Below are 26,819 nucleotides of genomic sequence, written 5' to 3'. Positions count from 1 at the left end.
TTCCTACTGGGCAGGAATTACATCACTCACATGGGCGTGGCTCCAAGTGTGAGGTATACGGCAGCGGTTGGTCAGGGAAGCGGCAGGAGGTGGGGGCGGAAGTAGGGCGGGAGATGGGCGGGGTGGGTGGCGGAAGGGGCGGGCCGAGGAAAGCTGTTCCTGTGAGCCCTTTTCCGGTGCCAAAGGCCGGAAGTTGTGGCCCGGCTGTGTCAACCCGGGGGCTGCGGGCTGGGGGTGCGGCTGAGACCGCGACCATGGGCGGGAAGAACAAGCAGAGGACCAAGGGGAACCTGAGGGTGAGTGCCGGGTGACCCAGCTGGCGCGGGAGTCCTCTCATCGCTGCGGCTGGCCCTGTCTGCCCGGCGCATGGCCGGAGGTTGTGTGGAGCGCGACTGTGGGGTGGCGTGTGTTTGCGTGTCCAGTGTGACCTCTCTGTTGTGTGTGCGTCCCTGCGGGCGGGGTGGGATACCTCTGAGCAGAATGGGGATGTTAAGCAGAGGGGAAAGATGTGACCGTGCCCAGCTGTCCCCAGTTGAGCACACTTGGTAGCCAACCCCCCCCCACTCCCCCCCGTTTTCGTTAAGAATTGGTTCAGTGTTAGCTTCACCTGGAAGGTTACCTGGCCAGGGTAGCAGGGGGTAGCATCGTGAACAGGGGAGTGGAGTGGGAGATAGTTAAGGTGAACCTGGAGTGTACGGAGTCTCGGATCACGTCGCTCCTTCGCTCAGAAACCTGCTGTGGCTCCCCACATCCATCAGGGTATAGGCAAAGCTTTTACGATGATATATATACGCGATATGGGGTCTGCTCCGGCCCCTTTACATCTCCGACCCCATCTTTAGCTTCCTTGTCGCTCACTCCATCAGGCCACACTGATCTCTTCCCGAACCTTGACCTTGCATGGCAGGCTCCCAACGCTCTTTTGTAGGTGGCTCCAAATTTTGCCCGAGACATCTCAGTGAGGTCTCTCACGATCACCCTATTTTCAGTTGTAGTCTTCCCCTCCACGCCCACCCCGCCACCGCTCCCTGTTCTCTTTTCCTGCTTTATTTTATCCCATTGCTTATCTGACTTCTAACATACTATTTGTTGGTTGTCCGGCTTCATTTACTGTCTTGCTTCGTTAGAATATTAGTATAGGACCTAAGTATTTTATGAAGGTAGGGGTTTTTATCTGCTGCTATTTCTTATCTTTGGAACCTAGAACAAGGATTAGCATATAGCAGAAGTTCACTAAATACTTGTTTAAACCCCAGGGTAGACTAAACATACAAGACTGAGAATGTCATAATGGTGTATTTTTTATAAAGATATTTTTTATGGTACTTTAGGTTTTTAATGGCGCAGTCTAATTTCATGAAGATGCTTCTTTCTGATCTAGTTCTAGTGATTTCAGTACCAAGGTTTTCTTAGATCTGTCAATCTTCTTTTGTGGGTAATAATGTTAACCATAGTAACAGTAACTAGCCTGTGTCAGTACTCTTTTAAATAGTTTACTTCCATCCTCATTTAATTTTAATTTTTTATTTAAAATTTTTTCTCAGTGTTTAGTTTTGAAATGTTCCAAATATGAGGAAAAGTTGCAAGAATATGGAGCAACAACTTATAAATTCTTTACCCAGAAATAGCAATTGGTATGGCTTCCCAGGCGGCTCTAGTGGTAAAGAACCGGCCTGCCAGTGCAGGAGCCACGAGAGATTTGGGTTCGATTTCTGGGTAGGGAAGATCCCCTGGAGGTGGGCATGGCAACCCACTCCAGTCTTCTGGCCTGTAATCCCATGAACAGAGGAGCCTGGCGGACTGCAGTCCATGAGAGTTGCAAAGAGTCAGACACGACTGAAGCAGCTTAAGACACACACACAAACCAGTTGGTAATCCGATCACGTTTGCTTTCTCTTTCTAAATATATGTATTTTGCTGAACCATATGACAATTAGGGGCAGAAATCATGACCCTTAATTCCAAAATACTTCAGCGTGTACATTCTAAAAACAGCAACTTTCTTCTTCATAGCCATGAGAAATTACCACATGCAGAAAATTTAACTTTAGTATAATACTATTAAGATTATATATATATAATGATATACAGTATTATATTCACAATTCTGTAGTCATCTCAGTATTGTCCTCTATACCTTTTGTTTTCGATACAACAACTTTAAAAACATTGGCGAGCCATTGAAGGATCATTCATTCCATCTACATCTAGGCAGTTTCTTAGTGCCTTTTTTGTTTGTTTTTTTTGGAGGAGCATTCTTTTATAGCATGAACAATTTGGCAATTGACTTGCTTAACGTAGATTTGTCTAATTGTTGCTCATAATTGGATTCAGGTTAAACAGTTTTTGACAGAAATCCTTCCTGGGTGATGTGTCTTTCTTAGCGCCTCTCACACCAGGGAGACACATGGTGCCTGCCTGTCCCATTATGTGTGGTGTATGTTTAATCACTTGATTAAGCTGATGTTCATTGTATAGGTTTCTCTTTCCACTGACTATCAGCACATAATCTGTGGAATGGTAGTTTGAGATTAGGACTAACCTCCTGCAGAATTTCACTTAATGGTTTTGAGCATCCTTTGATGATTCTTGCTGAAATCAGTTATTATTATGGTAGTTTGAAATTTTACGTTTAATCATGACTTCACCCTAAGTAATGATTTAGTTACTGTTACCTCATTTTAATGGAGAAGGCAGTGGCAACCTGCTCCAGTACTCTTGCCTGGCAGATCCCATGGATGGAGGAGCTTTGTAGGCTGCAGTCCATGGGGTCGCTAAGAGTCAGACACGACTGAGCGACTTCACTTTCACTTTTCACTTTCATGCATTGGAGAAGGAAATGGCAACCCACTCCAGTGTTCTTGCCTGGAGAATCCCAGGGACAGGTGAGCCTGGTGGGCTGCCATCTATGGGCTCGCACAGAGTCAGACATGACTGAAGCAATTTAGCAGCAGCAGCAACCTCATTTTAAGCCACCTTCCCTAGTGGCTTAGAAGCTAAAGAGTCTGCCTGCAATTCAGATGACCTGGGTTTGATCCCTAAGTTGGGAAGATCCCCTGGAGAAGGAAATGGCAACCCACTCCTTGGGTATGGTATGCTTGCCTGGAAAATCCCATGAACGGAGGAGCCTGGAGGGCTACAGTCCATCGGGTCGCAAAGAGTTGAGTCAAAGCTGTGGTTTTTCTAGTAGTCATGTATGGCCGTGAGAGTTGGACCATAAAGAAAGCTGAGGGCCGAAGAATTGATGCTTTTGAACTGTGGCGTTGGAGAAGACTCTTGAGAGACCCTTAGACTGCAAGATCAAGCCAGTCAATCCTCAAGGAAATCATTCCTGAATATTCATTGGAAGGACTGGTGCTGAAGCTGTCAATACTTTGGACACCTGATGCAAAGAACTGACTCATTGGAAAAGACCCTGATGCTGGGAAAGATTGCAGGCGGGAGGAGAAGGGGACAACAGAGCATGAGATGGATGGCATCACCGACTTGATGGACATGAGTTTGAGCAAGCTCTGGGAGTTGGTGATGGACAGGAAAGCCTGGTGTGCTGCAGTCCTTGGGGTCGCAAAGAGTTGGATACGACTGAGCGACTGAACTGAATAACTGATCCCCTTTGCTGTATGCCTGAAAATAGGAAAACATGGTAAATCAACTATACTCCAATAAAAAAGAATTTTTTTTTAAAGTTTACTGTTAAAAAAAAAAGATCAAATTGTGAAAAGGCATGACGTGTGCAGAGACCTTTGTTTTGAATTTGGGACTGGAACACACATGGTGGGAACAAAATTAAGAGAGGGGAGGAGAGAAGTGGATGAGGGAAGAAACGAGTGGCAGGAAGGTGACTGGAGAGGTTGAGTCCAGATGGTGAAAATCTTGAAAGTCGTCCTGAATTTGGTCTTTAAACTGTAGACTCAGGGTTGCCACCTCAAATGCCTCTAGAAGCTGGGCACAAAAGAATGAAGTAGGTGTGGTATAAGAAAATTAACTTCCCGAAATAGAATCCAAGTTCTTAATTTTTGAACTGTGGGTACCAGTAGCTAATCCACAATGGAGAAAGTAACGAGAAACAGTAACTACATTTTAAATTCAAATCAGACCTTGAAAAAGATATAATTAGTTAAAAATAGTTTGTTATTTTTGAAAGTAGAAATCTGATACCTTTTCTTCTGCACTGTCAGCTCTGATCTTAAGGTCAGTTCAGCCTTGGCTCCTTCAGCTTTTTATACTATTTAATTATTCTGTTTCACAATGAAACTTTACTCATGAGTTTATAGAGAAAATTTCAGTGTCTTAGTGGCATCATGGTTGGTTTTCAAAGTTATACTTCACTGACTTCCTTTGTAGGTATTTTTAAAAATTAATTAATTTTATTTTCTCTTTGGCTGTGCTGCGTCTTCGTGGTTACACATGGGCCTTTTCCAGTTTTCCTGGGTGGACTTCTCCCTGCAGCATCAGTGTGGTGCACAGGCTTGGTCGCCTTGCAGGACGTGGGGTTTTCCTGGACCCGGGCTTGAATGCATGTTCCCTGCAGTGGCAGCTGGATTCTTAAGTCCATCTTTGCAGCTCTTTATTCATGTGTCAGTATTGAGAAAGGTGAACTGAATAATCTTAACTTATTTTAATAAAGTCTTCAAATAGAGAACCTTTTTTGAAATTAGTCTTAAATGCTTCTGTTTTGGGGGGGAAAAAATGAGTCCATTTTCATTTCTGGTCACTCATTTCAGTTCAGAAAGTAGTCCAGGTTATTATTTCTTGATAAATGAGTTTCCCAAACACAGTTTCGCTGGGTATCAGCAAACTAAATCACACATTTGTATGTTCAGACATTCTTATAGAGAAATAAGAAACAGATGAGTTTAGATGGGTTGTGATGTCATCCTGGACACTGAGCTGAGGCATTTTCGTATTAGATGACAGTGAATACATTAATTTCTTTCAACAGTTTAGGTATTTTCTGTATCTGTCACAAAGAATCCTACTGGAAGCTACCTTATTATGTAGCTTCCAACAAACCACTGACTGTGATTCAAAACAAAAGAATGTATCTTATATCCTGACCCCTGTATTTATTTTTATGCCCATAACTAATGTAGTTTGTAGCCATTTTAGCCCATTAGGCTAGGCTTTGGTATGTGGAAATGAGTGTCTTCCCACAGGGATCTCTTGGGAAGTTGCTGTCATTAGACTTATCCTGTGATAGTTGTTTAGTAATTTCTTGAATGAGTGAATAAGTGAAAAGATATAATCCATTTATGAGCTAAGTTTGCATCACTACACTGCACACATATATGTGTATACATGCTATTTATAAAAAAGCTTGAAATAAAAAGCTTGACAAAACAGTACTTTTTCTCACCATATGTGATGTGTTCTGATTTTTAAATTTTGTTCCTTTTCTTTAAAATGACCTACAGGCTGTTACGTTGCTGTCAGGAGCCTCTAATGACTTGTGTGTGTGCACGCTCAGTCACTGTCATGTGTCCGATCCTCCACGACCCCGTGGACTGTAGCCCCCCCCAGGCTCCTCTGTCCATGGGATTCTCCAGGCAAGAATACTGGAGTGGGTCGCTATGCCCTCCTCCAGGGGATCTTCCCAGTCCAGGGATCGAACTCGTGTCTGCCCATGTCTCCTGCATTGCAGGCGGATTCTTTACCCACTGAGCCATCTGGGAAGCCCCTAATGGCTTGTGGTCATAACTTGAAAAACGTTGTTCTGATGTTTAGGAAACCGGGAAATAGCTCCTAGGATCATTATCATTAAGTACTTGTGACAGAGTATTTGTCTTTGGGGAACATTACAATAGAGGCATAGGCTATGGGGAAAATGTCCTCAAATGAGTTTTCTTCCTGGTGGGAATTGTCAGGGAATTATTCTAAAGAACTCAGTTAAATTTTGAACTCTTTCTGAACTCTGACTGTTCTTCCCCCTGCTCTCTTACCAGCCTTCAAACAGTGGCCGAGCTGCAGAACTCCTTGCCAAGGAACAGGGAACGGTGCCTGGATTTATTGGTTTTGGAACATTTCACAATGACCTAGGCTATGTTCCTGCTATTCAAGGAGCTGAAGAAATAGACAGTCTTGTGGATTCTGATTTCCGAATGGTGCTGCGGAAACTTTCTAAGAAAGATGTCACAACAAAACTAAAAGCAAGTTTTGTTTTCATTAAAATGATCAAGGGAATGTTTTTGTTAAAATGTCATTGGTTTTTTTTTTCCTGGCCAAATTGCACAACCAGAGATCTAACCTGCGACCCCTGTATTGGAAGCATGGAGTCCTAACCACTGAACCGCCAGGGAATTCCCATCATTAGCATATGTTATATAAAGAACAGTGAAATCATTTACCACTAATAAATACTTCTACAATTGTACTTTTTTTCTGACACATTTTATACTTGTCTTTTGCATTATAAGTTAGTTGTTGTTCTGCACTTTTTAGAATCACTTTGAAATTCTGACTGTACATTTTTTCCTATTAGATAATGTAATTTTGACCCTATAATTGTAAGTGGGTTTTTTTGTTTGTATATGTTTTGTATTTTTTAAAAAGAGGGGAAAAAAAAGGAAAAGTTTCTCCCATAGTGATCTGTGATGGAACTCTTAAGATTAGTATTATATGGGACAAACAGAAACAAAGTATTCTCATGTTACATAAAATATTTCTGCCATTTTAAAAAGCAGAAATATAATCAATAGTTAATATTATGGCTGTTGATTCATTGGCTAATGATTTTAATCATTGACTTTTAGGCTATGCAGGAGTTTGGAACTATGTGTACAGAGAGAGATACAGAAGTTGTAAAAGGAGTTCTTCCATACTGGCCGAGAATTTTCTGCAAAATTTCGCTCGTAAGTATTCAGACTTCCCTAGTTTATTTCTGTTGTGTTGATGTTTTGTTTTTGTTTGAAGTTATGAGGACTATCAAATTTGTATGATTCATTTTTGGTGAGGGTTATGGATTGTTATGTCAGTATGGTTATACAGATTAGATTATGTAGGTTGTGCAGAGGAGTATGTGTTTTCGGAAAATAGGTCGTTACTATAGAATTACTAGATACTTGTGAAAAGTGAAAATGAAAGTCATGTCCAACTCTTTGAGACCCCATGGACTATACAGTCCGTGGAATTCTCCAGGCCAGAATACTAGAGTGGGTAGCCTTTTCCTTCTCCAGGGGATCTTCCCAACCTAGGGATTGAACCCAGGTCTCCTGCATTCCAGGCGGATTCTTTACCAACTGAGCCACAAGGGGTGCCCAAGAATACTGGAGTGGGTGGCCTAACCCTTCTCCAGCAGATCTTTCCAACCCCGGAATTGAACTGGGGTTTCCTGCATTGCAGGCGGATTCTTTACCAACTGAGCTATCAGGGAATGCCCCCCTAGACACTTTTAAGTCATAGTAAATTTTGACAGGGCTTCCCTGGTGGCTCAGCAGTAAAGAATCCACCTGCTAATGAAGGAGACTCAGGTTCAATCCCTGGGTCTGAAAGATCCCCTGGAGAAGGAAATGGCAACCTTCTCTAGTATTCATGCTTGGGAAATCCCAAGCACAGAGGAGAGTAGCGGGTGCAGAAGAGTTGGAGGCGACTTAGTGACTAAACAGCAACAAATTTTGACAATGTAATTTCTTTGTATACTTGCTTGGAAAGAATGAGAATGAAATGCTTCATTATCCCAGGAGTAGCTTTGACTCCATCTTGACTACAGTTCTTTTTATCTCATTGGGAAAAAGGAAAAATTAATCAGTTCTTTTTCTATATAATTATGGATTTTCCTTTAGTTCTACACACAGGTGAATTCTTATTAATGGGTCTTCATAGCATACCCAGAAATGTCTTTGTTTTTATGGGTTAGAACTGTTTTAAACCTTACTGTGTTTTCAACAGGATCATGACCGCCGGGTTCGAGAAGCCACACAGCAAGCTTTTGAAAAACTTATCCTTAAAGTAAAGAAACACCTGGCTCCTTATTTAAAAAGTTTAATGGGTTACTGGCTGATGGCTCAGTGTGACACTTACACACCAGCTGCCGCTGCAGCAAAAGATGCCTTTGAAGCAGCTTTCCCTCCAAGCAAGCAACCTGAAGCCATAGCATTTTGTAAGGATGAAATCACAAGCGTAAGTCCTAGGAACCATTGCATGTCTATTTTTTAAAGTATTTAAGGGATATGAGACATATTACAAAGGCACCTCTTTCATCTAGTATTGTGAAGGAATGAGAAATGAAAATAGTTTCAGTGGAAGATTGCCTTTTTTAAATGGTGTATAACAAAATTGACCATTTTGGCTTTTTAAACATAATTAATTTTTCAAATTGGACCATTCTTAAATTATTTAGGTTTTTCCTTCTTTATTTTAATATCTAACTTACCATGTCTAAAAGATTGAGGTATGTGCTTTGTAATATGTAAACTAAAAAAGAATCCATCTAAAAATTAAATCTAAACTTTTTTTCTCCCATATTTTCAAATCAATACATGTTTATAGATATATTTCATCCTGATAATCCTTTGTATTTATGTACTACAGTTTATTTAACGTCTTTCACGTTAGTATACATTTGAGGTTTTTCCCCAGTTTTTTATGGTAATGAACACTGCTTCAGTGAACATTTTTGAATAGATCTCTTCATATGCTGTAGGTATGGGAGTTACCAGACTTCTAGTAATTCAATATGTTGGGACAAAGGATAAGAACATTTAAAATTTTTATAGCTATGGATAAATTGCCCTTCAAAAGGCCATCCAAATGTATATTCCCATTAACAGGTATGCATTTCTCTAACACTTGGCCAGCACCTTTACCAAACTGATATTGGCCATAGCTTTTATGACTTTCAGTTTGTGTGTGTAATACTGTCCTTTTTTCATTTTTTCCCTCATTTGCCATTCCTAATATATGAACTAGAAAAAATAAATTCCAGACTTGTTAGTATTATAGCAAGAAGTAAGAATAGGTGAGCTGTGAGTCCATTGAGGAGAGATGAGGTTTAAAAAAAAATCATGCTTTCATTCATTCCCCTATGTAGTACTCTGATATTTCCATAGCACCCTGTGTATAATCCTACTTAAACATCCTCTCTCTTTACCTCCCTCCCTCCTTCCCTTCCTTCCTTCTTTAAATTAATCAGCCTTTCTGTGGTTCCCATTACCCTTACAAATTCAAATTGCTTCTCTTGGCCTACAGGAGTCTTCATGATCCCTTATTATATATCTGATCTCCTTGCCCAGCATCTCTCTACACAGGCACACATATGCATTCTAGTCCCTCATTTAAATTCTTGGTCTTCATTCTTTGTTTTTCTGGGGTACCAAAGTTCATTTTTTAGAGTGAGGGTTTCTAGCTTTATCATATTCTCAAAGGGAGTTCTCTGACCCAACTGTAAATTAGGAATCATTGGTTTATTTAAAATATCAAGCATAAATGTTATGAGAGTGAAGTGTCATGAGTTTGAACACTTAAAGAGTTTTAGGAAATGGGTTTTGAGACAATTAATTTGGCTCCTCCTAGTTTTTTGTTGTTGTTGTTGTTGTTCTTGGTTTTGTTATGATTGGATAACTGATCATTGAATAGAGGATTAGTTCCTGTGTTGTTTTACCTTTAGTTGGCTGTGTCACAGCCATACAGATACTGGTTTGAACTCTCCTGAGTTCAAAATCAGTTTATTAACGAGGAGGAAGACAAACGAGATTAAAATGTCATAGTGTCTGTCAGATCATGGGCTCTGGCTCATACCACTGGGTTCCAGTCCCTCTCTGCCGTTAACTGGGGTGTTTGACCATGAGCAAGTTTCTCTGCCTCCATTTCCTCATCTATTAAAATGGGAATTCCCTGGTACTTCACTGAGTTGTTGTGAGGATTAATTTAGGTAATACATGGGATTCCTGGTGGGTGGAAAAGCTCAGTAAACGCTGGCTATTGTTATTGCTGATAAAATTGATACTGGAGCTGTGGACTTGCTCGTACTCCACCCCGAAGTAAGCAGCCTTACTCTGCATTTCAAATGGAACCTTAGACCCTCCTCTTTGATGGAGCAGAACACAATGTGTGTTCTTCCCTGTGAGCAGGGAGGTGCTCGAAAAAGGAAAAAGCCGAGCGAGGGAAGCAGAGCCTGATTCTGTCCCAGACCTACTAATCAGCTGTCCTTTCACTTCACTACTGCCTGCAGAGAGGAATGTAAAAGCAAGAGGACAAGAGTTTTTAGGGAGAAGTTCCTCCTGGCGGAAACTAGAGATGTTTGAAAGAAGTTCCCTATCCTTCTTTACCCTAACAGCTGCCAACCTTGGGAATTAGTAAGGGGAAAAAATTGGTGAAATTCAGACCTTTTAGTTTTGCTCCTTTTGTGAGGAAGAGGATTAAGAACTTTTAGGTAAGATGTAGTTTATACTCTTGTCTCTTCACCATCAACAGTTCAATAAGATCTCAATCCCCCTCTGTAGGTGCTACAGGATCATCTTATCAAAGAAACACCTGATACCCTCAGTGACCCACAGTAAGTTGTATTGTGTCTATGTGACTCAGGTTAAGTGAAACTTTGTTGCACTCATTGGTCATAGGTAACAAGAGGATAATTTCAACGTGATGTTGAAAAAAGGGATTCTTTAAAAAAGAGAAAAAGGATTCAGAATATAGAGATGAAGATACTTAATGCAATGTTATTTACCAGGTGCAGTTTTAAGTGCCTTTACCTGCAGGTTGTCCCTCTATTTAATTTGAATTATCTGGGAGCTCATACATTTGGTTCTTTTACAAAAAGATGTTTTTAGATTTTTTTTTTCCACATTTGCCTTTGGACAGTCATAGTAGGAAACATTTTAAGGTCTGGATGAAAATAATTGAAGAACTGTGAATAGTTCAATTAAAAGAATAGTAAGATGTTCCATTTGCCTTTTACTCTTGTGTTCTAATGAAGCTATTAAGAGTCTGTAAGAGAAAGCAGTCTTAGAGGCAGTATTATTTATTCTCCAGAATCATCCAGTTAACTGCTACTGAGAGTGATGTATACATAATACACTTATTTTAGGCCACTCCTTTTCGTCTACTTTAACCTGGTACTATTCAAAAAATATGTGATTAGAATTGTATGTATATTCGTATTTTGTGGGGGTTTGACACAGGGAGAATGAGTATAGAAATAAAGTAACTTTGGTAGATACTCAGTGATAAAACATTTAAAAAAGAAGTTCTGCATACGTAGCTTGTCTTATTCTCAATCCTTATGTATATTTATTTTCTTTTTACATCAAGAACTGTTCCAGAGGAAGAGAGAGATGCTAAATTCTATCGAGTCGTAACTTGTTCCTTATTGGCATTAAAGAAATTGCTTTGCCTGTTACCTGATAATGAGCTTGACTCTCTGGAGGAGAAATTTAAGTCTCTTTTATCACAGAATAAGTTTTGGAAGTATGGAAAACACAGTATACCTCAGGTATCTTAAACTTTTGGTTTTAAGACATTTCTCTGATTCCTTTTTCTCCCCTGATCTTGTTAGTTTTTATTTATGATTAATGTTTATTGTTTATGTTTAAACTCTGCAAACACATTTTTGTGTTGGGACTGAATCGCCTGTCTTACTAGACTGTTACCGTATTTCCATTTTTTTACTTAGTTATTTGGACCTCAGATGCAGAGTTGAATCGTCGTCTTCCTCTGTTCATGGCACTTCAAAACTTGTACGTGTGTGTGTTTAATGCTTTTTCATTTAATGTATTTGTTTTTTCCCTTTTGTCTTTCTCCCTTCTCCACCTCCACCAGCTGACCATTCTAAATGTGATTAATCTCTGTGCTTTTGCTTATATAGTTGTCTCATTGTTTATGATAATTATATTCTGTGAAGTGCACAAACCCTGCATACTGAAGCATTGCTCTTAGGGTTCCTGTGAGTCTCTGGTCACAACATTTCGGTAATTGGTCAGTACATTACCTTATTTTATGTTTGTCTGTTTAAAGACACCTTATTTAATATATATTGTTGGTTCACTAACTTTGAACTCCCACACAGCATTCATGCCTGAATTAAGTTTATCTAATTTTCCTTGTTAGGCATGTCCCAACCTATGTGTTTTTAATTCAACATGAACAATTCCTTGTTATATTTCATCTCGTTTGTTGCTTTTTACTCGGTAATTTTTTTAAGAACTATTCACATTCCTGTATGTGTACTGTTGGTCCGCGGCTTCTCACTGATGGGTAGTACTCAGAAGTTTGCGTTCATTCCATTTTATACCTGTTCACTTCCCCAGTGATAGACACCCTGGTTACCTCGGACTCCCTGCTCCCACAAATAAGGCAGCAGCTAGCATCTTCATTCATGTATCCCTGGATCTGTGAGAATTTCTTTTTCTGAAATCCTCTTAATTTTTGAATTGCTGAGTCAAAGAGTGTATGCATACTTAATTTTCTGAAGTAGCACCAGAGTGCTCACTTGATGGGCTGCATTGCTCTAGGCTCAACCAGCAATACGTGATGAATACTATTGATATGTATCTTATATTGTAGCCAGGACTAGGCATCATTCAACTTCCTATTTTTTTATCAGTCTCAGATGAAGCTGTCTTTAAGTTTAATTACTCTGTTAACTGACGACTTACCATCTCTTCATAAGCTTTTGAAATGTTTGTGTTTCCTGTATAAACTACTTGTTCATATCTTTCTCCTCTTTTTTTTTCTACTAGAATTCTTTTTCTTATTCTACAGGAGTTCCTTGTATATTTTCAGTATTAGTCCTTTTGTCACTTTCAGGCATTGTAAATTATCCCCCATTCTGTTACCTTTCATGTGTCCTCTTTTATTAAAAAAAAAAATCTTAATTTCGATGTAATCAAAACCACTGGTTTTGCCTTATGAAGACCTTTCTCACTTAAAAATTTTTTTACTTATTTATTTATTACTTTGTATTTGGCTGGGTTTTTTTTTTTTTTTTGGCCATACCACACAGCTTGTTGGATTTTAGTTCCCCTGGCCAGGGATTGAACCTGGGCTCTTGGCGGTGAGCACTTGGAGTCCTAACCACTAGACCACCAGGGACTTCCCTGTATCTGGCTTCTTTTGCTCAGCATAATGTTTTGAAGATTCTTTGTTGTTACTTGTATCAGTATTTCAAAGTGGTTGTACTGTTTCCACTCTGATCAGCAGTGTATGAGGGTTTTATTTCTATTTCCTTACTCTGATACTGTCTGTTGTTTTAAGTCATTGTCTCAGATGTGGGATCGGGGATCAGCAACTTACAGCTCCTGAATCAAAATCTGGTACAGCTGACCAGTTCTTGTGAATCATTTTTGTATTGTTTGTGGCTGCTTTATGCTGCCATGGCAGAGCGAAGTAGTGACAGGGACCATGTGGTTTGCACAGTTTAAAATGTTTCTTTTCTGGCTCTTTAAAGGAAATGTTTGCTGACCTCTGGAGTAGAGACTTTTCATTGTGGTTTTAATTTGCATTTCCCTCAGGGCTGATGATATGTTCATATTGAACATCTTTTAATGTGCTTATTGACCATTGTATATCTTTTTTTTTTTTTTTTTTGGCCATATCTTGTGGTAGGTGGGAAAGCAGATGCTTAGTTCTATAACCAGAGATCAAACCCCAGTGAAAGTGCTGAGTCCTTACCACTGGACTGCCAGGGAATTCCCTATCTTTTTCTTTTTTTTTTTGAGGTGTCTCTTTAACCCTTTTGCTCATTTTAAATTTAATATATTGTATCTTTTATACCTAGAATTTCTACTTGATTTTTGTATCTTCTGTTTCCTTGATGAAATTTTCTACTTTTTAAAGTGCAGTTTTAGGTTACAGCAAAATTGAGGGAAAAGTGCAGACAGATATTTCAATTATACCTCCTGCCCCTCACATACATAGTTTCCACCATTATCAACATCCCTGTACCAGAGTGATACCTTTTTTTTTCCCACAATTGATGAACCTACGTTGAAACATCATTATTATCCAGAGTCTATAATTTACATTAGGGTTCATGTTGATGCTGTATGTTCGGTAGGCTTGAACAGATGTATAATGACATTTATCTCGTGTTTTTCCATTCGTTGTTATAGTTTTCTTTACCTTACTGAGTATAGTTATAATAGCTGCTTTATTATTTTTTTTTCTTATAAATCTTCATGGATTTATATTTTATTTTTTTTTTCAGTGGGTTTTGTCATACATTGACATGAATCAGCCATGGATTTACATGTATTCCCCATCCCGATTCCCCCTCCCACCTCCCTCTCCAGCCGATTCCTCTGGGTCTTCCCAGTGCACCAGGCCCGAGCACTTAACAGCTGCTTTAAAGTCCGTGTCTGATAGTAACATCTGGATCATCTTGGGATTGGCACCAGTTAATTATCTTATGCTTTGAGATGGGATCACCTTTTCTTGGCTTTTGTATGTTGAGTGATGTTAGATTTTATCTTGGACGTAAATATTTCGATTATAGCCTGGAACATTATGTTTTGGAGACAGGATTATTTTACATTGCTCCAGAGGGTGTTGATGTGTTTGTGCTCGTGGGCAATCAGCTTGGCTAGACTCAAACAGCAGACTCCTGCCTGCAAACACAGGACGGGCGCTGTCTCTCTGCAGGTCCCGGCCGCTCTGCTGCAGTCTTGGTTACCCTGGCTCCTTTTCCTAGTTCCTTCAGCTCCCCCAGAAGGGTTCAGGCCGCTGTAGCTGCCCCTGTGCCTCTGGTGGCGACTGCAGCCGCCTTCAGGGCAGAGCTGAAAACACGGGAACTCAGTATGTGTGGACTGCTTCCTCCAAGTGCTCTCACCGCCTCCAGAGTGTATATTTCACTCTTCAGAGACCTCAGATCGCTTTTTGGGTCTGGTTCACAGAGTCTGTAGTTGTTGTTTGCAGGAAGATCGAGGTATCAATCTCACTATTCCATATTCTTTTGCCTATTTGTAAGTTGAGTTTTTGGTCTTTATTTTTGACTTATAAATGTGCTTTATTTATCCCGTATATAAGTATTATGTCAGATAAAACATGAATGTTTTCTTCTAGTATATACCTTGCCTTTTCACTTTTTTCATGGTTTTTGGACAGTAGCTGATTTTGACGTTCCTTTGATCTTTTTTTTTTTCTTTTACACTTCATACTTTTGATGTCTTATCTAAGTAATCTTTGCCTGTTTGAAAGATACAAAGATTTTTTAAAATATTTTATTCTAGAAGTTTTATAGTTTAGGTCCATCTAGAGTTAATTTTTGTGTAGGCATAAAGGTGAGAGTCAAATTTATTTTTGTATCGGTGTCTGTTGAAAGACTACTAACTCCCTGCCTCCCCCAACCCCAGCTCTGACTTCTTCGTCAAAATTCAGTTGAACGTATGTGTGGGATTTTAATTTTGTGCTCTTTTCCCATTACATCTTATGTCTCTCTTTATACCAGTACCACACTCTTATTATTGTTTTATGGTAAGCCTTGAAACCCTCCAACTTCGCTCTTCTTTTTCAGAATTCTGTAGGCTCCTTAAGGCCTTTGGCCTCCTGGAATCATATTTTATAATATGCTGCATACTGAATGGTTTCTGTTACTGTCGTGAATTTTTTTTTAATCCCACATTCTGCTTGGTTTCTGCTGTTGTGTAGGAATGCTGCGCTTTTGTTGATTTTGTACCCAGCAACTCTTCCAAACTCCAGTTAGTTTTACCGTTTGCCTTTAAATTCTTTAATATTTTTATAGCCTATTATTTTGCTATGATTATAGATAGACTTGGGTTACTTTCTAGTTCTTCCCCTGCCCCCTTTTTCCCTCTGTATTTATTATGTCCTTAGTATTATATTGAATAGAAGTGGTGGTAGCATGATGCTCTTAAACTATGAATTGTTCTCTTATTTATTTGTGTATTTACTTTTGGTTTAGAAATTGTACTTGGTTCTTTTCCAGATCTGCTGTGCTTTTTCTAAGATCCTCTTCCCTTCAGATTTCTTTAAACTTTTGTTTCTTTAAATGTGACAAAGATTGTTGCTATGAAGTTTGTAACTGACAGATAATTCTAAACTTTAAAGTCTCAGATCTCTGTGCTCTCTTTTGTTTCTGCTCATTGTGGCTCATAGTATCTTATTTTTTGTTTGACTCTGTTCAGCTTTGTACTGACTGGTATATTCATAGGAATAATTTGAGTCCCCAAATGAAGGCTTCTGAGACTGGAGATTTCTATTTGCTTGAGCCGAAGAAGTAGAAAGTTGAATTCTTTGTGCCTTCACTTTTGGCTTGGTAAATCCTAATGTCTTTTCAGCCATGTGGTGGCCTTAAGGTTTTTTTTAATGTTAAGATTCTTAAAAAGTTTTTTCTAACCCTTTTAGTTTTATTTATGGAAGGTTAGTATGGATAACCTACCTGTCATGGCCAAAAGTAAAAAAATTTTTTATCATATCTTTACTAGACTTTAAGTCAGCTTTCTACTTTTTCTTTCAGATCCGCTCAGCCTATTTTGAGTTAGTTTCTGCCTTGTGCCAGCGTATTCCACACTTGATGAAGGATGAAGCCTCCAAAATGAGCCCATCCGTTCTTCTTAGCATTGATGACAGTGATCCCATTGTATGCCCTGCCCTCTGGGAAGCTGTACTTTATACACTTACAACTGTTGAGGTAAGTCAGAGAGGTACGTTTAGTGTATCTGGGAATACTTGTCTTCTTAATTGTGGGGTTTTTTTTTTCATAGTTATTTGGCTGCACTGGGTCTTGGTTGCAGCATGCAGGATCTTTGATCTTTGTTGTGCACACAGGATTTTTAGTTGCAGCATGTGAGGTCTTTTAGTTGGGATCTTGAGTTGAGGCACATGAACTCTTGGTTGCCTCTTGTGGGATCTAGTTCCCTGACCAGGGATGGGACCCTGGGGCCTCTCCTTTGGGAACAAGGAGTCTTAGCCACTGGACCACCAGGGAAGTTCCTTTAATTGTGTTTTAGAAGCCTTACATACTATGCAAGAGAGCCTGTCAGGTTATAATTTTTAAAACTTGCTAGAAAAATGCTTTCTTGGACATCAAATACTTTAATCCAAAACTTGGTATAAATCTTAAACTGACTATAAAATGAAATAGAGTTTTTATTTTACTATCACTTTAGTCAATATCAATTCTTGTACGGCTTAACGAAGTCAACATATCTGAATCTTAAGACTCTAGGAGATATTGAAGGACGGGGCAGCCTGTTGTGCTACAGTGCATGGGGTCGCAAGAGTCGGACACAACTTACAGACTAAACAGCAACAGTAATTGCTGTCACTTTTAGAAACCAACTTTTTTTTTAAACTTGTTTAGAAAGCAGCTTTTTTAGGAATCTTTCAAGTTAAATAATTATTTTTGATCCATATTGTCCTAGAAGCATGTTGGATACCTGGTTACCGTATGTAATAAATTTCTTATAATTTCAAATTTTTAGTTTGTACTGACAGATTTTTTTACCCCCTTTAGGTAAAATACTTGAATTTTATTTTTGAGAGTCTCTATGTCTTTTCTCTTGATTGGGAAATGTATGTTTATGATCTCTAATTACTATTATAATCTTTTTTTTTTTTTTTCTTGGTAAGGACTGTTGGCTTCATGTAAATGCAAAAAAAAGTGTGTTTCCCAAGCTGTCAGCTGTGGTTCGTGAAGGAGGTCGGGGTCTGGCTACTGTGATATATCCTTATCTTCTGCCCTTCATCAGCAAACTCCCTCAGTCCATTACAGATCCAAAGTTGGATTTCTTCAAGAATTTCCTCACCTCCCTAGTTGCAGGGTAAGGTTGTTGTTTATCTAGTTTGGCCGTGCTGGGCCTTCACTGCTGCTCGGGCTTTTCTCTGGGTGCGGTGCACGGGTGCCTCACTGCAGCTCCTTCTCTCCTTGCGGAGCGTGGGCTCTGGGGAGCGCCAGCTGCAGTGGTCGTAGCACGTAGACTCAGTAGTTGAGGCGTGCAAGCTAGTTGTTCTGCGACATGTGGGATCTTCCCAGATCAGGGATCGAACTTGTGTCTCCTGAATTAGCAGGCAGATTCTTTACTACTCAGCCAACAGGGAAACCCCAGGAATTTGAATTTTTGACCTTTAAAGCCAAATGTATTTTTTTCTTATTTTTATAACTGGACAGAATGACATAGTTATTGTCATACTTAAATTTCCTCAGATTGTTGTGCTATTCATTGAACACTTCTAAAGTTTTCAGACAATTATAATTGGAATTCTTTTTTGTGATACTTTCAAGTCTTCAGTGATAGACTAGCAGAAAGTGAGGTAAAGTATTGTAAGACCCTTTAGGTGGAAATAGGCTCCTTTTCAATGACCCATTTTTTTGTATATTGATAAATACAAATGCCCACATGCAGAAAATCAACTGGTGACGTCTTCCATTAACTTAAATATAATAGCTCTGTAAACGCACACTTAAAATGTCATTTCATTGTCATTTGTTGAACTTAGTAAAAGATACCCAGTTTTATTAATGATTAAATTTTTTTTCACAACACTACCATCTTTATTTGGTTAAGGCTTCTCTTTGAAATTTGCAGGTGGATTGGTTCATGAATAGAAAATAAATGGTATCTTCTGTGGACCCATTTTTGAAAATATGCTTTTTTTCAGTTCTTCAAATTTATATTCTAATAGGGCTGTATTTTGGTTGGTTCTCCTTAGTTTTTCATTTAAGAATTTTATTTTTTAGAAATCGTTTTCCATGTCTTTATTTTGGTGTTTTTGAATTGCTTATTTTCTTTTTCATGGGAGAATAAGCCACACGTATTTATTATTTCTTAGGCTATCAACAGATAGAACCAAAACCAGCTTTTCAGAGTGCTCAGCAGTGATATCTGCTTTTTTTGAATGCTTACGTTTTATAATGCAACAAAACTTAGGGGAGGAAGAGATAGAAGAGATGCTCGTCAATGATCAGGTATTTATATTGTAAAACTCATCACTGCGTTTGCACACTACATGTAAAGAATCAACCTCATTGTGTGTGTTTCTGTCATTTTTATTAATTAGCCTTCCTTGTAAAGATTTCATTATGATTTGTAATTTTTTATACAGTAATGTGTATTACTGACCAGATAAATAAAATTTCTGTATTATTAGTTACTAGCATTATACCATAATGTCTAAGGGCTATTCTCTGGTTGTGCAAACCTTGTTTTAGAGAGTTGAAATGGAAAACAATTTAGAAGATGTGATTTTCAGTCTTTTGTGTTTTATTTTAAATTATATAATAATCATCCTGTTCCTTATAAAATATGTAGTACATCTATCCTTTTGTGAATAACTGCTTAGCTTTTAGAACTAGTGATAAGAGCGGGTTCTGGAATAAGTTTCCTTAAGGCAGGAAATTAATTACTGTGATTATAGAAGCCCAGATTCTAGTTGATCTCAGATATTTAATTTTCCTTATCTTTGTAATTTAAGAGAAAGCATTCTGAATTCTTTGGGTCTTATATTTCTTTCATATTGGTTTATAAAAAAGCAAAAAACTTGAGTAAGTTCAGAAGATACAAAGAAAACTGTATTACTTGTTGATGACCAATAATCTTGGTCAGTTATACCATAAAAAGTAATTCACAGGAGAAACAGTGAAATCATTAGGCTCTTTGAATGATGTGAAAATGATTTTCCAGTTCAACTTAACTCTTTTCAGAGTTTGGGGGGAAAATCATGTTTTTCAGTTATTAAATAAGAAAATTTATAATGCTTTACAAATAAGGTTCAGATTCTATTTCTCCTGAAAAGTGAACTTTTATATTTCTGCCTTCTCTTTCAGTTGATTCCTTTTATTGATGCAGTTCTCAAAGACCCAAAGTTGCAAGATGGGCAGCTATTTAATCATTTGGCAGAAACTTTAAGTTCCTGGGAAGCCAGAGCCGATTTGGAAAAAGATGATAAAACAGCCCGCAACTTGGAGAAAGTGCTGCTGAATTTCTGGGAAAGACTATCAGAGATCTGTGTTGAGAAAATCAATGAGCCAGAAGCCGATGTTAAGTCAGTTTTGGGTGTTTCTAATCTATTGCAAGTGCTTCAAAAGCCCAAGAGCTCCTTGAAGTTAAATAAAAAAAAAGTCGGTAAGGTTAGGTTTGCTGATGAGATGCCGGAAAATAATAAGGAGAATGAAAAATGTGTCTCCTCAGAGGGAGAGAACAGTGAAGGCTCTGAGTTAATGGCTGAACCTTCTGGCTCTCCGAGTTGCTCGGACCTTATATCCCCGCTGAGGAAAAAACCTTTGGAAGACTTAGTCTGTAAACTGGCAGAGATGAGCATTAATTACGTCAATGAACGAAAGTCGGAGCAGCATCTCAGGTTTCTTTCCACCCTGCTCAGCTCGTTCTCCTCAAGCCAAGTGTTTAAAGTGCTGATCGGTGATGAAAGACAGGGCGCTGTCAAAGACAAGCCTCTTGAAATAGCCAAGCTTGTACAAAAAAATCCGGCGGTACAGTTTCTGTACCGGAAAGTAACCGGTTGGCTAACTGAAGAGCAAAGGAAGGATGCCGGTTTCCTGGTGGACATTCTGTACAGTGCGCTCTGTTGCTGTGATAATAATGTGGAAAGAAAAGCGATTCTAGATGATCTTACTGAGGTATTATTGTTCTGTACCTTTTGTTAAAATTAATTAATTTATTATTTCTTTTTGGCTGTGCTGGGTCTTCATTGCTGCGGGGCTTTTCTCTCGTTGCGGCGAGTGGGGGCTGCTCTCTGCTTGCGGCGCGGGCTTCTCTCCAGCGGTTCTCTGGTTGAGGAGCACGGGCCCTAGGCACTCGGGCTCCAGAGCGCAGGCTCAGTAGCTCTGGCCACGGGCTCCGTTGCCGCACGGCACGTGGAGTCCCCCCAGATCAGGGGCGGACCCCGTGTCTCCTGCGTCGGCAGGTGGATTCTTCACCGCCGAGTCGCCTGGGAAGCCCCTGCTCTCGTTGAGCTGTAGCGGTTTATATACTGGCGCGCTGATGACGGATGAGTAGAATGAGACCCGGATGGGGGTTATTTGGGATTGTTTCTTGACTATGAATGTCAGTTTGCAGACAGTATATTGTTGATTGGGATTAAGAAGTATGTGAGACTTCTGGGTCACTGTCCAGTAAGAGTAAATATGTTGAGATGACAAAAACTTGGTAATGAAACAGTAAGTTCTTGCACTCTTTAAAGTTGGACTCTTTAAACTAGGACTAGTTATAAAAAGCATTTTAGTTTTGTAGTGATGCCATGCTCACTTTTACTTGTAAAAAGTTTTACCAGTTACTGTTTGTTCTAGCAGATTGTTTCTCTTTTTCTTCTTTTAGGTGGAGCTGAAATGGAACTCTGTTCTTCAGATCATTGAAAAGGTACCTTAGAGATACTGTCTTTTTTCTGTATTTATAGGTGTAGGGAAAAAAAAAAATACAGCCATATTCATTTACTAGTATGTGATCAGGTGTCTCTGTTAAAGAACTTCCCTATTATTGTAACTTTCTTTACATAATTTGGGAAGACTTAACGGTATTCACCTTTCTATAGAATTATTTTTCTGGTTAGGAATATCAGGGAAAAATGAACAGATTTCTGAAAATCTAATGTTTCTTCCCTAGTGGGTAACAAAGGAAGAGTTAAATGCTTTAGCTTTTATCTTAGTTTATATTTTAAGCTAAGATTTCCTCTTGTTACCCTAGTTATTTTTCTTCTCTAGAGATGGATTGAGTGTTTCTAGCTTTAAGTAGAACGCATCAATAAATTAAGTTTGTTTTACCCTGGAATACCATACAGGCAAACTAAAGTCTTCCCACCTTTATTTAATTGCCATTTGACTAAGGAAGAAAATTAGTGATGAGAATAATAAAAAGAAGTTAAGGAACATAAACAATTTAGAAAATTTTCTAAATGACTTAAGTATTCTTTCCTAATGAAGTTGTAAATTATATAATGTAACACCTTTCCAACCAAAGAAATATATGACTAGTTACCTAAAAGTTTTCCTTTTTTAAAAGCATTTTTCCATTATTTTAAAATTTTACATACATAACCTCTAGTTTACAAAAGTTTTTCTTCCTGTCTTTTAAAATTATGGTAAAAAAACACATAAACTCTATCATCTTTAACCATTTCTAAGTACAGTTTAACAGTCTCAGAAGTGTTAATATTAAGTGCATATTAGAAGTGTTAAGCATTAATATTTACATTACTGTGCAACCAATCTTCAATACTTTTTCACCTTGCAACATTGAAACTCCATACACATTAAGCAAAAACTCCCCATTTCCCCCAACAGTTTATTTTTACAAAACAAACACTGAGTATTGATTTACTCTTTTTCAATGAGAAATATAATTTATCAGGCATATTGTTTGAATTACTTTATCCAGTACCTCTCTCCAGATAGACAGGCTACGTGAAAAGCCAAATTATGATAAAATTGCTAGATAGTCTAAAATCAGAGCAAAAGTAGTTACTAATTTGATAAGAGAAGATTGATACATCTGTTTCCAACTAGGAAGGTACCACATAGTTCAGATATCTCTGTTTGGAAGACTTGGGCAGCATTTATTTGGGAGTTCATAGCCAGTGTTTGCCTCTGTACTTCCATGCCTAACTAGCTTCCGTATCCTTTGGTCAGATTCTTTCTGTGAAAGTGTTAAAACATTGAGAGGTTGGACTTCATGTTTTGATAACCTGAGAGACTTTTTTATTCAGGAGTTTACTTTCTGGATTCTGTAGATTGGTTTTTATTTGGTAAGCTGCCTTAGGAAAGCCAATATTAATAGCCATCTAAATTCTAGTTTTTCTTATGTTTTTATGCAACTTCTTACTTTATGAGCAGAGTGCTAAAGTCAGCTTCTTTAAAAACAAACCTGAATTTTGTAACCAGAAAGGACCTTACAGATTTTCTAAGTTATTGTTCATTTTTTAAATTAGGAAATAGGTCTGGGTTGACTAAGAGCTTTGTATAAGGTCATAAAGCCAGAATAGTGATAAAGCTTGGGCTAAAATAAAAACTCTCGTTACCTACAATATTTTAAATAAGGAGATAAAATAGTTTTTCAGACACTATCCAATCCACATTTGGATTTTTTTTTTCCAGATTGCTTTGAAATGAACCAGGTTGCAAATTCCTTTCTTCTCAGCCCTTAAACCAAAAGAAGCTCTGGGAACATGGATCACCATGCTTTTGGGGGTGGATTTACAGTTTTTTTCCTTGACTTCCCCACCCCGTGAAAATAAACCAGTTGCTGTCAGATATCTGGCTTTAGTAACTATTTCATAAAATTTGGGCAAATAATAAGTCCCATTGTTCATATTGAAGTAATTTGCCATTATATGTTAATTATTCTTTAATTTTAACAAAATTAATGAACAACAATTTAACATTTGTAGAGCATTTTAAAGTCTGTCTTTGAAGTTCATCCATTCATTATTTGTTGAACATATCTACAGTGTTGATAGCAGGTATCAAAGAAGTTTAAGACAGTCTCTGCTCTCAAGGAACTTACAGTTTCATTGGAAACAGGACATACACAGATGAAACATTATTTGCTCTAGAAATTCAGAGAAAAGCAGTGATGAGTATGGGCTGTTATGGGAGACTTCACAAAGCAGGTGGGATTTATATTGAATATAGTAATGGATGTAATTTTGATAAACAAAAGAGAGGGGGAATATTTATGGTTGGGAAGATAGCATGAACAAAACATGGAAGTGTACATAAGCGAGGCTTAGTGGGGAGTAGGGAAGATACCAGCTTTCTTAGCATTTGAGGAGGAGAAGTGGGGGGTAACGTTGGGGCCATGCTAATGAAGGGAGGTACTCAGGTGCAGGTAATATTTTGGGCAGGTACACTTTTTTTTAATTAATCTTGATCCTAATCTTTGCTATGATTTTTATGGTTTTAGGCATGCTCTAGTTCAGATAATCATGCTTTAGTAACACTGTGGCTCAAAGGAGATATCCTTGGAGAGAAATTGGTAACCTTGGCAGAGCACCTTTGTAACAAAGACTTGGAATCCGCAGTATCTTCTGAACCTTACTTCTCAGAAAGATGGACTCTTTTAAGCTTGGTGTTATCCCAACATGTTAAAAACAGTAAGTAAACATATGGCTTGTGTTTTCAGTAGGAAGGAAGTCATTTTTCTCACCTTTTTGGGGGGATTCCATGTTATTCAGTTAGCATAGTATTAGTTGAAAATAGCAGGGTTTAGTTCATTCAGATATCTTAATTTTGTAAACACCCTGTTTTTGTTCAGTTGCTCAGCTGTGCCTGGCTCTTTGCAACCCCATGGACTGCAGCACGCCAGGCTTCCCTGTCCTTCACCATCTCCAGGAGTTTGCTCAAACTCATGTCCGTTGAATCGGGGATACCATCCAACCATCTTGTCCTCTGTCGTCCCCCTTTCCTTTGTAACATGATTTGAGATATTTATTACTTTTAGTTTTATATTTTAAAGGGATTTGAATTTAACTGTTCACGCTAATTTTGTCCTTTTTACTTAATTTAAAACTTTTTTTATGTGAGGGCTTTTATGTGTGAGGGAACAGACTGATTTAATGATGTAGTATTCTTCTATCTAATACATAAACACCTTGTTTTTTAAAAAACATGGAGAGACAAGGTGGAATATTAACCCAAAGTAAAGTATTAAAATATACCAATTGAAAATGAAAAAGATTGAAAGAAAATTCACTGTTAATATTATTTATATTTTGTCTGCCTGAATTTTTTTCTCTAGATTACTTGATTGGAGAAGTTTATGTTGAAAGAATTATTGTTAAACTTCATGAAACTTTATCCAAAGCAAAGAAATTGTCAGAAGCTGAAAATAATGACTCATCAGTGTCTTTTATCTGTGATGTGGCCTATAACTACTTCAGCTCAGCGAAAGGATGCTTGCTAATGCCATCATCTGAAGATTTATTATTAACTCTCTTTCAGTTATGTGCTGAGAGCAAAGAAAAAACTCATTTGCCAGGTAATAGCCTACTGCTCAAATGTTTTGTTGGGATTCTCCGGCTCTGACCTTCATAGTGTAAGTGCCCGGGCTTTATTAATTGAATCATAATGTGTTTGCCAGTTGAAAACATTTTGAGTAAAGGGATACAAATCTTAAAACAGTTTGAGCTTTAGAAACCAAGTTTCTAAAACCAAGAGGAACGTAGACATTTTGTCTCAAGTTCTGACTTGATGTTGAGGGAACTGTTTAGAAGCTGCTGTGATAGATGAGTTAGTCTTAACCCCTTCACTCGTATCTCTGGCAAGTTGCTAATTTCTTGATGCCTCAGTTTCCATATTCATAAAGGGGTATATTAATATCTAATTCTCTTAATAGTTAGAAACATTCAATCTTGGTATATATTAAAATGAAATTGAGATTCTTACCATTGTTACATTTATATGGCATGAACTAGCTTGTACCATCACATATTTATGACATAGTTATTTTGTTTTGGCAAGCAAATAATAGTTTTATGTTTTCTTAATGGTACCTTAAAAATCTCAGATCTGCAGTGAGTGCTTTAAAGTATTTGTATTGCTGATAGTTAGTTTAGAGGGACTACAGATTACTGTTAACATCTTGATTTTAGACTTTATCATCAGTAAACTGAAAAATACTTGGCTCTCTGGTGTGAATTTATTGGTTCATCGAACTGGCGACACGTATAAACAGAGCACCTTCCTACGTTTATCTGCTCTGTGGCTGAAGAACCAAGTTCAGTCTTCGACTTTGGATGTCACAAGGTAACCTTTTTTTGATGCTCCGTTGCAGAGTATCTCTGTAATAACTGATCATTGTCCTTAAATAAGATTTCATGATTAGTGTGAGTGCCTGTGAAAAATGACTTGTTACATAAGAAACCCGCAGGATTCTAAGATCCAAATAGGTTTTTCCAAAAGGATTTTGTTTTAATGATCATCCGTTTGAACTCAAGTCATTGAAGAATGATTTGTTTTTGCTTACCTGCCGAACTCCTGACTTATGGTCACGGATGTGACGTGTTTCTGTCCTGGTCTTGCACTGGTGTGAGCTGTAACTCTGTAACCTCGCATGGCCACCGCAGACAGTGATTGTCCTTCATTGTTGGTTTCTTGGGGGTCTGGTAGCCACTGTTGTAAGTGATTGAAATTGTAGGTGTTTTTCACATCTCATACTTAAATCTATAAATAAAAAATTGAAAACTAAGAGAACGCATCCAGAGCTGCCGTGGTTGGGTTAAATCTTTCTCTGAGTATCATGCTCTTTTCATGAAATGAAGTAGCTGTATTTCAGAAATACCTGATCTGAAATAGGTCTCCTTCATTCCGAAATAGAAACAGCACTTGTTTTCAAATTATGAATGTTGGATGAAATCCCCTGTTCAATTGTGTGTCAGTCATAAGAGGAGGGTGGAGGTGTCACGTACCTTTATTTTCATTTGTCTTTTCGCTCAGGTAAACTGTTATCTACCATAGGGTATTTAATGTGTACCCGGGTGTTCAGATTGGTTGTAGCATAACTCAGCAGTTAAGTTCCTTGCTTTATTTTCAGTCTTCAGGTGCTTTTGTCTGCTGTTGATGATTTGCTAAATGCTCTTCTGGAGAGTAAAGATGCTAATCTCCTGGGAGTTTATATTGGAAGTGTAATGCCAGACAACAGCGAATGGGAAAAAATGAGACAGTCTCTTCCCGTACAGGTGTGTTTGATATTGGAGAGTGCTCATAGCATTCTAAAGTTTGGATTTCATGCAGGCTTAAATATTTTAATTTTATTTTGGGAAATAAAAAACATAAACGAAATGTGTATCTTACTTTCCCTTTCTGTCTTTGAATGCTCATATATTGGATATTTGATATTTACAAGACAGCAGTTGACACAGCAGTTGACATGGTACACGGTGAATAGGACATAGTTCTGTCCTGAAGGTACCCTCAAATACAC

At 38.2% G+C, this 26,819-nt stretch overlaps 1 protein-coding gene across 1 annotated transcript in view; it reads left to right on the top strand.

The window, feature by feature from the left end:
- Positions 1 to 189: 189 nt before the first annotated feature.
- LTN1 (listerin E3 ubiquitin protein ligase 1) overlaps positions 190 to 26,819 on the top strand; it is a 56,812-nt gene continuing 30,182 nt past the window's right edge. The window contains exons 1-15 of the mRNA XM_065913613.1: positions 190 to 296; positions 5,943 to 6,146; positions 6,750 to 6,848; positions 7,885 to 8,115; positions 10,437 to 10,489; positions 11,245 to 11,425; positions 16,406 to 16,579; positions 17,521 to 17,711; positions 18,721 to 18,856; positions 19,715 to 20,524; positions 21,222 to 21,263; positions 23,802 to 23,991; positions 24,636 to 24,875; positions 25,489 to 25,642; positions 26,430 to 26,574. Coding sequence (XP_065769685.1) covers positions 255 to 296; positions 5,943 to 6,146; positions 6,750 to 6,848; positions 7,885 to 8,115; positions 10,437 to 10,489; positions 11,245 to 11,425; positions 16,406 to 16,579; positions 17,521 to 17,711; positions 18,721 to 18,856; positions 19,715 to 20,524; positions 21,222 to 21,263; positions 23,802 to 23,991; positions 24,636 to 24,875; positions 25,489 to 25,642; positions 26,430 to 26,574 — 2,892 coding nt within the window. The 5' untranslated portion in view covers positions 190 to 254. The remainder of the gene's footprint in view (positions 297 to 5,942; positions 6,147 to 6,749; positions 6,849 to 7,884; positions 8,116 to 10,436; positions 10,490 to 11,244; positions 11,426 to 16,405; positions 16,580 to 17,520; positions 17,712 to 18,720; positions 18,857 to 19,714; positions 20,525 to 21,221; positions 21,264 to 23,801; positions 23,992 to 24,635; positions 24,876 to 25,488; positions 25,643 to 26,429; positions 26,575 to 26,819) is intronic.

The sequence above is a fragment of the Muntiacus reevesi genome, chromosome 21 (genome assembly GCF_963930625.1).
Source record: "Muntiacus reevesi chromosome 21, mMunRee1.1, whole genome shotgun sequence".
Lineage (NCBI taxonomy): Eukaryota > Metazoa > Chordata > Mammalia > Artiodactyla > Cervidae > Muntiacus > Muntiacus reevesi.
Note: the sequence above shows the minus strand (reverse complement) of the source record. Positions and strands in the feature narration are given on the sequence as shown.